Below are 13,264 nucleotides of genomic sequence, written 5' to 3' on the forward strand. Positions count from 1 at the left end.
CCTGCTACTAAGTCCCTCCTCTGTTTGTTTCTTATCTCCCGCTTCAACTATTCCAGTGCCCTCCTGGTAAAGTCTTTGCCTTGTATCCACCTTTTAAAACTTAAGTTCATCACTGTTGCCTGTTTTGAAACTTGTGTTACCACTATATTCACTGATCTGCATTCCAACTCTTGTTATCACTGTATTCATTGCCCTGCACTGGTTCATGTTCATGTTTTGGACAGTGTGAGTCTTCAAAAAAGTTTAATCTTTTGTCCCTGTTCCTACATGGTCTTGGCCCCCACCCCTTCCCCCAACTACCACTGCCACCAACTCCCCACTTATTTGTAGAATGTCCATTAGCTGAAGGGCTGTTTTCTCTGCATTAGTTGCTGGTAGTAGAGATTTGTACTAAAATCTTCACTCTGAAGATGTGGTCAGGTTGATCCCCTTGAAGACTGTACACTTGGGATTTCCCCTTTATAAACTGTCTCATTTTGCAGCAGCATTTAGAGAGGCTTTCAAGTCACTAGCTCAGCTTTTGAAAAGAGATCTTTCAAATGAAGAGGAGTGAGGGTGTTTCCCTTATTCTGTGAATAGCTTTTTTTTTTATATCTGTTCAAAATCCAGCAGCTATTTTACACTCCAAGGGCTGGGTTACAGACATGTCACTGAGTGCTTCCTTGACTCTAATTCTCCTAAATAAAAACAAATGGAACATTTTGGCCTGAATTTTTCCACTGGCCAGTCAGCCTTTATTCCAGTATCGATCAGAGGGTTTGGATCCTACCGAAGACCCACCATATCACACTCTGAATTGAACCCCCTCCAAAATATATCCAGAAGATAGCCTAGACCCTAACCTTTTTTTCTTCTTTTTAAAGGCAAGTGTAAGGTATTGTGTTCCAGATGCAATTCGATTGGTCAAAGTATCAGCTGGAGGCAAAACACACTTTTTGTTTACACTTTAGTTAAAATACAAACAAAAGAAAGAAGAACTTTGAATAACTTTATTGGAAAACTTAACAGAATAATAGATTATTTTAAGTACTAACCAGCAACTTCCAATATAGTAAATTTCAATATAGTAACATCACACAAACAATGCTTGGCAAAGGCAAATTCAATAAAATTGTCTCTCATGCCATTCTAGCAGCAGGAACTTTTAGCTGTAACAGCTTCTACATCCAGCTTCAAGATTCCAGAAACTGCTGACAGCTAAAACTACAACTTCTCGTTCTGTGGGAGCTTGACACCATCCATTCATGCTGCTTCTGTTGTTCCAACTTCATCTACTAAAACATCTGAGGCCCCTCAAATTGCTTACATCATTGGCTTAAAATAAACCACTCAGCACCTGTGTCTCAACCGCGCTTCAGTGTTTTAAAAAAAAACAGGAAAAATACTGCTTAAAGCCATAATATTGTCACACCTGCCCCTTTTGTCAAAAAAAGAACCATCAGTATAATAAGATGGCTTCATTTTTAAAAACCTTCAGTGTCATGCTATTACACTACATAATGCACATACATTGCATTGATTATAAGCATACAAGCATTCAATTTGACAGTCCACTTCTTCAGCCACCGAACACCTTTGGCTTCCTTCATCACAGGAGTGATGCCGCATCTGCAATGACACTGTCTCATCCTGTCGTGTATAATTTTCAAACTGAATGGCTGAAATAATAAACTCCATCTAAATAGTCTGGGATTTTTATCCTTAAATTTATCCAAAGTCTTTAAGGGGTTGTGACCAATATGTATAATTCTCATATGTTGAAATTTTGCAATTATGGGATACTTCTGATGAATTCTTGACTTTTTAGGAAAATACCCAATAGATCTTTCTATCTTATCTTGTAAGAGTCAGCAGCAAAACTCCCATCACTAGCATCGGTAGTCACTTTGAATGGCTTTGCGTAGTTGGATGTGGCTAACACAATTTTCAGCTGTCGAATGCTTTGTGACACTGTTCTGTCCACTGAAATTTTCTGCACTTCAAGAAGTCAGTCAGCAACCACACTGCTAAAATTTGGTACAAACTATCGATTTAAAAATAAATACTCCAAGTCCAGGAATTGTAGTAGTTCCCCCTTCTTTGCTCTGGGAAACTCCCCAGTAGCCTTTGTTTTCCTGTCCTGTGGAGCTATCTGTCCATGTCCAATGATGCTGCCTAGAAACATGACTTAGGCTTTTGCAAACTCACTCTTAGCCAGGCTTATCGCTGAGCCTGCCTCCTAGAGTCAATAGAATAATTCTGCTGGATGCTCCAAATGTTCCTTTCATGTGTGACTAAGAATAACCAGATCATCTGTATAACACACAATTGGGTAATCCTGAAATGACTTTATTGGTTAGTTTTTGAAATGTGGCTGGCACATTTATCATACCAAATGGGATGACTTGAACCTGGTATAGTCCATTCGGTGTCACACAGGCTGAAATTTCCTTTTGTCCTTTTGGAAAAAGGTACTTGCCAGTATCCTCTGAGTGTCCAAATTAGAAATACAACTTGCTTATCCGACCTTCTCCATGCAGTCTTCCAAACGTGGAATAGGATACGAATCAGACTCTGTAACTGCATTGACTTTGTGATAATCCACACACAGTTGGGTGCCATTTTGGTTTTGGCGCCATTACTATGGGTCAGCTCCATTCACTGCAATTCGCTTCAATTATGTTGTCTTTAAGCATGCTTTCAATCACTTTTTGAACTTGTGGCAACTTTAGAGGGTTAAGTCTGAGGTTGTTGCTTAATTGGAATGGCATTCCCTGTATCATAACATTTAGATTTGTACTTCCCCAGATTATTCCCACATCTCCCCGTGTGATTCTAATAACTTTTTTTTTCAGGTCATTTTGATTTTACACTCTAAGGTAACTGAATTTTATCCCAATTTTTGAGCTTCCTCCATTGTCCAGCTTAATTTTGAGGGATATCCAATTCCAAATCCTCTGAACTTGGTTCTTCACTCTATATTGTAACCAGTAACACGCTCTCCTTTTGCATTCCTTCCCTATCAAAATACCTTTTGAGCGTATTCACATGATGCAGTGTGTGAGATTTCTTTCCATCTGGCATTCTTATCAAATATTCACCTCCATTTCCTTTCAATTTGATAAGCCCCACCAAACCTTGCTTTTAAAAGTTCAACTACCACTGGGACTAACAGTAACACTGTTTCTAATAGCAAAATTATGGATTTTTGATTTCTTGTCTGTTTCCTGTTTCATCACATGCTGTGCTATTTTTAAATGCTGTCGAGCCAACTCACCTGCTCAATTTAATCTTTCCCTAAAATTTGACACAGCCCAAACATGTAGTCTCCGAATTCTGACTTGACAATTTTTCCTTAATTTCACTGGTCCACTCTCTCCTCACTTTCTGTAAAAGTCCAAAAGTGTCTTCCACCCCTGAGAAACTTTTCATGACTGATAGTGCCATTTAGTACATGAGGAAAACCCTATTTAAATCAATCAAATGCAATACCCAAAAAGAGAACACCAACACTCGCCACTCACTGCCTTTTGAGTCTGATTTAATTCTAAACCCAACCTATAATTAGAATTTTGATCCTGTGAAGAGTCCCCACAAAATACACCTCTTTAAAGCCATTGTCATCACACTCAGGAAGTGGAATGTTCCACCAGACAATTCCTCCGTGCTTAGAACCTCTTTTCGAAAGTCCCTATCCAAATCTGAATTTGGACAGTTCTGATCAAACGAAGTAAAAATATTACTCAGGAAAAAGTTAGTCTATTAAATACATAATTTTACCTCTAAGCATTTGACATAAACCATACTTGCCTCTCTCTCATCCCCACCCCCTTCCCCAATCCCCAAAAAAACTGCATGACTATACATCCTTCAGACCCTTTATACATCCTGCCACGGATCTTGACACCCACGCCTCCTCCACCCCCTCCACCTCCAGAACCAACAGCTCCCAACCGAGAGATCTGGAATCTGACATTGCCATTCCTCAGAAAATTGGGCCCTTTAGTTGCTCTCGGGTTGTTTGGTTTGAAAGTTGTTCTTTTCCACAATTCCACTACATCTGTATCTCTGATTTGTCGTAAAATGTGTTTCCTGAGATTTGCCTCCAGCTCTCTTGCCAATCGATTCAAATCTGTGCCTTCTGGTTTTTGAATTTTATTCAAAAATGGGTAAAACCTCAAATGTTAGAATGTCCCCAGTGAATATTCTTGGTGACATAGTTAGATACTGCATAGGATCACTGATACATTATGGGAATCTGTTTTAAGCAGACACAGCATATTCGGGAAAAGAAAGTAGAGAGGAGATTTCTTTTAAATGTTTCCAAAATCATGAGGGTTTGGAGCAGAGTAGATGTAGTGAAAATATATTTCCATAGGTGGAATGGTTGAGAAATGAAGGAAAGTTGTATTTTAATGCTGCAATTGGTAAGGATTTGGAACACTGCCTGAGAGTGTAATTTTGGCATGAAGCGGAAATATTTACAGGGTTATGGGAAAAAATGGGTGTGTGGCACTAGATCAATTGCTCTTGCAGACAGCTGACACAGGTAAGATTGGCTGGATCTGTTTAGTGATTCTACCTGAGGTACTTGATCCCACGGGCCCATACAAAAATCTTTCTGATTAAGTTCATGGAGAAAATTCATTGAAAAGGTTATGCATTTATGGAGTTGTAAGACCTAGAAGGAGACTGTTCTGTTCATTATGCTGTACTAGCCCTCTGAAGATCTATCCAACTCGTCCCACTCTGTGTGCTTCACAAAACTTTACAAAAGTTAGAATATTCTTCATGTGCACTCTAATTTCTCATTATAAACATTACAACAGGGTAAAAATGCTGAGAACAGAATCAAAATATATGAAATGTACACTAACTTGATTAACTTTCTAAGTAAAGAAGAAAAGAATTTTAATTTCTACAACACCTTTCACAGCTTTAAAATTCCAAGGAGCTTTTGAGCCATCGGTGGACTAAATGGCCTATTTTTGTTCTATTGTCCATTTCTGTTGAGGTACTTTTTGAAGTCACTGCTATAATCCATGAATGGCTGCAACCAACTTTCACACGGCAAGATCCCACAAACAGCAATGCAGCAAAGACCATATCTATTTTTAAAGGTTAATTTAAGGATAAAAATAACTACAGGATGTCTTGTGCCCACCTGAATATGCAGATGGTTCAATTCCTGAAGTGTTAACCTAGATTTTGTCATTGAAGTTCATGGAGTGGGATTTAAAACAAAATGTTTTGGACTCAGATGACTCTGTAATTCACCAAGCCAAAGTTAATACTTGAACACAAATGTAAATACAAAAGACTTGTAGAATTTCATTGCTGTGAAAGATTATGCAGGAGAGCAATGTATCCTCCCATTTGGTCTTGTGCTGACTCATCAATTGTCATTGCAGGTTAACCCATGACATAAGCTTGGAGGAGTTTGAAGATGAAGACTTGTCAGAAATAACAGATGAATGTGGGATTAGTCTGCACTGTAAGGATGGCCTGGCTACAAGGGTAAGAGTCTGTGAATGCCGGCGCCATGATTCAGCAAATTGATGGGATGCAGGGGTTGGGTGGGGCAACATTGATAACCAAAGCCGTCACTGCACCAATAATGTGTCTGAGTGATTTCAGGTCCTAACCAAAATGGATGGAAGTTGCAAATGTTTTAGTGTAAAGTCATTGAATGTGTTTTTTATTTCATTGCTAATGCATTAACTGCAATTCAAACATAACCTGGAAAAATCAATTGCTTGTAATTGTCTAAAGTATTAGACTTTAGAAACATCTGTCCAGCATGTTACATGCAATAATCAGTACAACATTAAAACCAAAGCATTGATGTGGTCTAAGTAAGTATTAACTCTGCCTGGCTGAGTACCACTCATGTCTGTGTTAAAGGCTGAGGATCCAGGTCCAACTCTAGCACTTGAGCACAAACTAAATCAAGGCTATTGATCCAGTAGAGCACTGAGGGAGCACTACATTGTTGGAGGTGCTGTCTTTCAGATGAGATGTTAACCTAAGATCTAGTCAGCCCTTGCAGGTTGATGAAACGTGTCCAGTAGCACCATTTTTGATAAGAGCAAAGAAATTCTTTTTTTTTCTTTTAATCATTAGGGTGAACATGCAATCAAAATAAGTAAATGTGTGTCAACTAATTCCATGTTTTGATGTCTTTGGTTAGTGTTGGAGTTCTGCATTCAGTTCTGGACATGGCACTAGAGCTGTGAAAAGTATACAGTGGATTAGAATGATATATCGGTGAAGAAATTGAAATTCTTCAGTGGAATTGGAAGTTGAAGAGGATTCTAATGTGCCTTCTGAAAGGGTGAAGTGTAAAAGATTATTTTCTGTGCCATGTATCCATATCAGAGAAAACATAGATTAAAGACTGGGGTGACAGTAGCAGAGTGATTGTGTGATAAGTAATGAGTAATCTGAAAAACCTGAATTTGCATTCGTTCTGTCACATCATTTGAATTCTGTCAATTGAACAAATCTAGAATAAAAATCTCTTACGCTGTAGCCTCTTTAGATCAGAATGTTTGGGACCAAGGCATTTTTAGGATTTAGGATTCTTCTAGATTTTAGAATGACATTTAAAGCCCTACTAGTGTGTGAATCAGATATAAATATGTACCTGAGATGTAAATGAGTGATAATACATTATAGTGCAATATGAAAAGTTGTTTTATTTATCCATGTACCGTATTCAGTATATTTCCAAAGTACTGTGCTCTTCAACGTTGGAAACTGCACTTAGTGCTGAGTGGGCCTGACCTGTTTGTGCATTGACTTAACACAGGCAGATGCAGGGCAAGTGTGTCTCGGTAACTAAGTGTGGGGGAAAAACTGAGGTCACGTGGCTGTGTTGGAGGGTTAAACAGCAGCTTCAAATGTGTTTCTACTCCTGTCTAGCCTGTTGTGTATGATCCATGTTTTGGTTTTACAACGCCTAACTGCAGGTAATGAAAACTAAACAATGCAGAGTGAGGGGCTGACGAATTGCTCTGTACATGCGTGGAAAGGGTCAGGAGCTGATTACTGTCTCCGAGCCAGAAGGGCTGATTACTGTGTGTGAAACCTACCTCTACCCATCCTTAAAAACCCTTTAAAACAATTCTTTGCATCCCCTTGTATTTCAACTCCTGCTTGGATACATTAGACATTTGTACTTGACAAGGTCAATTTAAGATGCTGGAGTGGCTCCCAATGTTCAATTAGCAACCATTAGGGCCATGCTGTTAACCTTGTTGCAGTGTCTCAAGTGGCCAGCCCCGGAGCTCAGTGTACGCTCTGTTTTTGAAACTCTGAGTTAGTACTAATACAGCTGAGACATTGCTCAGACTGCCTGCATATTGCTGACTGAGTTCTGAGCAGCCTGATGTTATGGTCTCCAGTCCACCTTTTCTGAGCAAGACCTGCACATCTTGATTCACTTTGCAGTGTAGACTGTTATCCAGCCGTCAAATTAGCAAAGCCAAACGTCAGAGTTAATTGCCAGGCGGACAGTTGTATCATTGAAACATTGCCTGATATCAAGACACCTGGCCAACTTTGCAATGCTCCCTGGTATCAGTGAATTACAACTCACCTCAACTATGCCTGGATTTCTGTTGTGTATCTCACTTAAAGTCACTCTTACATCCTACATGGTGAATCCGGAGGACTAATCCTGTCGTTTCTCAGAGGAATTCCGAGTAAAAAACTTGTTTCCCAGGTTGGGAATGTTGTGATTAATCTCCGAACTATACATCTCGTGAACATGACTTTATGTTGCTCGCACTGAATCAGGCCCTTGTTTCTCACGCCAGTTGTTCCAGATTTCAAAGTTTTAGTCCTCCATTTCCAAAATGCCAATTAAACAAATGTCTGACTTAACTGAGCTTTACATCTATCATGTCTGATTTCATCCTTTCAATAAATATTGGCCAGGGAAAATATTTCCTTTTGCAGTGTGATCTATCTTCTCTCAGTTGAGAGGGACCTTTTTTCAAGGAGAACAGGATTATGGAGGAAGCCAATCCCAGCTGCATTCTCCATGGCAATGCCTTGACCAATCAAAATCTGCCCGCCTGGCCGGAGTTTAATTAGTTAACTTAGTTAACTAACAGTTCCTGCTCTGACTCCATATTGGCCATGGTCCAAGCAGTGCCCTCTTGTCTTGAATGGATTGTTGTTCCCTTTTTCTAAATTTGGGTTTTTTAATATCTCCGTCCTAATGAGTGCCTGACAAAATGCTATATCTTTGTGTCTCATTAGCAAACCCATTCCTTTGTAAAAGCAAACATATATTTCTAGTCATTTCTGACACAACTTATCTTTCAGTAACCTCTCCAAACCTATTAATCAAAGGATAACTTACAGCCCACCCTCTGTGTTAATGGCAAGTTGTCAAACAGCTGAGCGTTACTATTGGAAAAACATGATAGTTCCAAATGCCATGTCCAACAAACAGCCATTGACATTGCTAGAACACTTTTTTTTTTCAACTGGCATACTTTGACAAGTATCTTTTTTTTTAAAGGGCTGTCCATTTAAAAAAAAACTTGGCCTACCTGTACTTAACAAGAATTCAGCACATCTCTGAAGATTTGTCACACTCTCAATGACTCCCTCCCTCTCTCTCATGAAAATGGCGACTTTTTGAACTCCGCACTGATTTCAAATGATTCTGCTGAATTTGTATTCTCTCAAATTTCGAAGTCCCTTCCTCCTCCTCATTCACCTCAAGTGTTCTGCAGGGTATGGTCATCATAACACAAAATCAAAATTGATCTTCTTGCCTTTTCTCATTATGGGCATCTCTGGCAAGGCCACCATTTATTGCCTAGAGGGCAATTAATATTTGACCACATTGCTGTAGGCCAGACCAGGTAAAGTTGGCAGCTTTCTTCCATAAAGGGCTTTAGTGAACCAGATGAGTTGTTTTTTTTTTTCAACGATCAACAATGGTTTCATGGACGTTATCAGACCTTAAATCCAGATTCCTCATGGAATTCAAATTCCACCAACTGTCATGGTGGGATTTGAACTCAGGTCCAAAATATTAGCTGGATTTTTGGATTAATAGGCTTGAGACAATAATACTAGGTCATTGTCTCCCCTCAGAAGGGTAAATGTTCTCTGTACAACAGAGCGGAGGGTGGACTTAATGTTGGATGTGAAGGTTCTCCATTGCATAGAGTTTTTGTGGTTTGGGCCCACGTTTAGATGAAGGAGATGTGATGCGACTGCAACGTAAAAGATTCTTAGAGGGGAAAGGCTGTTTTCCCTGGCTGGAGACTCTAAAACTGAGGGGTGTAATTTCTGGATAAAGGGCTAGATATCGAAAACTGAAACTAGGAGGTCTCTTAAGCTGAAAGTTGTGAATGTTTGGAATGCCATACCAAGAGCACTGCAGATGCTCAGCTTTTTCAGTCAGCAGTGAGCCTTATTCAAGACATGGATTGATAGATTTTTGGACTCCAAATGAAATAAAGGATATGAGGGTATTGTTGGAAGGTGGAGCGGAGGTAGATCAGTCATGATCTTGTTTAATGGTGGAGCAGTTTGAAGGGCTGATAAGGCAAATTTATGTAGGATAATGATTTTATCAAATTCTGCAATGTTCATGTTATAACTGTTATCTAGGGCTTCATTTCTGGCTTGTTAAAAGGCAGACAGTTGTTTAAGAACATACTGAGCTAATGATGGATTGACGTTTGCCGAACAATGCTGATTGACCAGTCTGCCTGTTCATTTTCTATCACATTATATACATCCACCACTCCACTCAAGCTAAGTTATATCTTCAGAGGACAGGCTCAATTTAAAAAGAAAACATCAAAATCAAGTGAACGTCTCAAGTGTGTCACTAAATTTTAAAGGTGTGACATTGAAGTGTGATTAGAAGGATCATGTGACTCAACTCTGCTTTCTCGCCACAGATGCTGCCAGACCTGCTGAGTTTCTCCAGCAATTTTGTTTTTTTTTGATTTCCAACATCTGCAGCTTTTGCTTTATTTTATGACAGACTGATCACCCAATCAGACAGGACTTGATGGGAAAATTCCCCATGTTACATACAGTACTAGTTTACAGCTCCCACTACTGACTCTACAATGCCCTGCAGCACTGCCTCAAAACATAGCTTTTGGCTTCTTGACATATTTTTCATGTGAATCTGATGGGATGTGTTAATTTGCAAAGTTTGTTTTTCTGTGCGAAGAATGTTCTGGAAAAAAGTTATTTGGGGGTGACACATTGATTTTGATTTTGTTTTAGCGAGAGATTTTGTTAATTGGTGAAATTCTCCAATGCTTAACTCAGACACTTTAAACGGTTCCATTAATCGATAGATGAGGATTATCTTGCACATATAATGTTGATACAGTGCTTGTTCAGGGAATGGTTCTGACTACCTAGCAGTTGGATGGAAAGTTCCACTTCAGGTTAATTTTATCGTTGGATTTAAGTTTTTTTTTTTTTTTTTTTTAAAAATGGGAATACAACACCTTTTTGAACTTTTTAAACAAGACCATTTCAGTTAAGTAGATGATTAGTTACCTCCGAGGTAACTATCTGAGATGATTGTAGGTCACTTAGGAGTAATCTGACTGGAATCTTCCAGCTTTGTTCACTGTTCCTGTTGATATGTAAATGTTCTGTCTTCCCTTTCGAGTGCTGACCTAATTCTACAACTCTGAAAAAGCGTATCCCCTTCCAGTGGGGGAACTGAGAAGCAGCATGATTAAAAATATTTTTATGTAGTGAGTGATTACAACCAGGATGCACTGCCTGAAAAGGTGGTGGAAGCAGGTTCAATCCTGGCTTCCATGAGAGAACGTGATAAGGACCTGAACTAAAAGAATTTGCAGAACTCTAGGGAAACAGGCAGGGAATGGGATGAGTTAGATTGCTGTTACAGTAAGCCAGCACAGACTTGATCGCCTGAATGGCATCCTTTTGGTGGTTCTATTAATCAAATCCCATTTTGAAAGGTACTGTTGAATCTGCACCCACAAGTCTTTCACACACGGCAAGTTCTTTTTGATCTAGAATGCAGTGTAAAAATGAAGGCACATGCTTGACTGGTTGTTTGAAGATCCTGCATCCTAAGTGGTTTTCTTGACACTTTTTCTGTCAGTGGTGACTTGCAATTGTCCTCCACTTCAAGGGCAGGATGAAGAAGCAGGCCTCAAAAGTCGGTCTTAGAATATGAATCCAATCTTCATCACTGGCATTATTCTACACCATACACTTGACATCTGAACAACTAAGCTACCTGAGCGTCTAACATCTAGCACACAGTTTGTGAAAGAACTTGTGAACAAACGCTCCTGTGGACATCCATCTTTAAATTGGTTCATGATGTGTTGATGGTTTTCTTCTCGGGTGTAAGGAATGCATCCCATGACTTCATTTTGAAGAAGATCAGGGGAAGCATGCGCTCGCTCTCGTGCGCTCTCTTGCTCTCTCGCTCTCGCACTCCTTCCCCCTGGGCCAAACTTTATCTCTCAACAGCCCACTTTTTATTTTAGAAGGAATGCTGATACTTTGGCTGAACCTTGGTAGAACCTGCAGATTCAGGGCTCTGCCAGCTCTTGTGCATTCAGAGAGCAACTTCCCTTTGTTCAAAAATTGAGGCCACCTTCACAGAATCATGGTCTTTCAGACAGTGTCCCAAACAGTTCCACTTCTGGGTTTGTCCTGTTCAATTGCAGGACAGACCTAGTAAGGGTCTGTGGAGGAAGTGCTTGTCCAGAACATTGATTTCAGATCCCATGAAGTCTTATGGCATCAGGTCAAACATGGGCAAGGAAGCTTCCTTCTGGTTACCACTTATACACACCTGATGCTGAGGGTAGCAAGGATACTATATACTTTGGTGAGAGATTTTAATATCCATTACCAGGAGTAGTGCAATATCACCAAAGCTGACCAAACTATTCAACTCCTGAAGGATAAATCAGCCAGACTAGGAATATGATTGGTGACGATGTGATCAAATATTTTTCATATCTTTTTCGTCACCATCTGCCTTCCACTGATTGCATCTGCCTTGATGTGAAGGTGAGAGTAGTTATTGCACAGTTCTTGTAGAGGCCATGTCCTGACTTGACTGACAATACCTGCCTAAGTGTTTATGTGGCACTAGCACCATATTAAATAGGACAGATGCAGAGCAAAACACTCCACCAAACTGCAGTATCCTTAGTGCTATCAGTAGTATAACTTATCAGCTACGTTCAGTAATGTCATGGCCTGAAAAGTCCCTCACTCTTCCATTGAACCTGGTTTCAAAGAAGACTGTAGGGGAGTGTGGAGGAGAGGCAACACCCTGGCCAAGTTATAACATGGGCCTACGTACAAGCTTAGCACTAGAAGCTAATGCACAACTAATGCATCAGACTAAAATTCTGCAGTCATGCCACATTCAGTCTGAAAGGTTATGGTCAGTAAAACAATTAACTGGAGGAGGCTCCAAAATAATCTTCAGCCTCAATAACAATGGAGCTCAGAAGTCAGAAGTGAATGATCGATCTTGGGCTCATTCAGAGGTTCCCAGCATCACTGATGCCACTATGCAGTCAATTTGATTCACTTTGTGATCTCAAACAACCGAGTGCTCTGATTACAGCAAAGGCAGTGAGCCTAAACATCTCACCTTTAGCCTTGAATACTTGTGTTTCAGAAATCTGTTCCTTACTGAAGTGTTTCAATACAGCTACAACACCAGCATCTAGCCAGCCATGCAAGGAAATTTATTTGGGCAAGTCCTCAGTGGAAAAACAGCAGGAAAAATTCAATCCTTGCAATTTACATTCAGTCGTCACTGCTGGTATCACATTCCACTGTTGTCAAGTGGTACTTCTTCCACCCACTAACCTGCTTACTGATGCTCCGTTTGAGTTCACCTAGGGTCACTTAGCCCCTGACCTTTTTTGTTTTTTACAGCCTCAATCCAAACATGGATAATAATAATTGCTGAATTCCAGAGGTAAGTTGAGTGACTGTGACAGCCCTTAACATGGGAAGCAGCAGTTTGAGAGTGTGACATCAAGGAGCCCTAGTGAAAACAAAGTTGATTTATAACTGGAGGGGAGCATTCTGTTGGCTGGAGTTCAACCTGGCACAAAGGAAGCTAGTTGTAGCTGCTAGAGGCCAGTCTTCTCAGAGCTGGGCCATCATTGAAGGAGTTTCTCAGCCGTTCCTCCAACACACTCACCCTCTGCCTCCAGCAGCAGTGTGCGTCATCTACAGAGTTCATAGCACTTTCCTGATCTCTCTCTCTCTC

General features: G+C 40.1%; 1 protein-coding gene across 6 annotated transcripts in view; it reads left to right on the plus strand.

Annotated features, from left to right (window-relative positions):
- The window catches only part of mapk8ip1b (mitogen-activated protein kinase 8 interacting protein 1b), a 139,745-nt gene that overhangs the window by 53,921 nt on the left and 72,560 nt on the right, over positions 1 to 13,264 (plus strand). For all 6 annotated transcript variants that reach the window (XM_048607379.1, XM_048607380.1, XM_048607381.1 and 3 more), the window contains exon 2: positions 5,391 to 5,496. In XM_048607379.1, coding sequence (XP_048463336.1) covers positions 5,391 to 5,496 — 106 coding nt within the window. The remainder of the gene's footprint in view (positions 1 to 5,390; positions 5,497 to 13,264) is intronic.

The sequence above is a fragment of the Rhincodon typus genome, chromosome 17, assembly GCF_021869965.1.
Source record: "Rhincodon typus isolate 14 chromosome 17, sRhiTyp1.1, whole genome shotgun sequence".
In the NCBI taxonomy this organism is placed as follows: Eukaryota; Metazoa; Chordata; class Chondrichthyes; order Orectolobiformes; family Rhincodontidae; genus Rhincodon; species Rhincodon typus.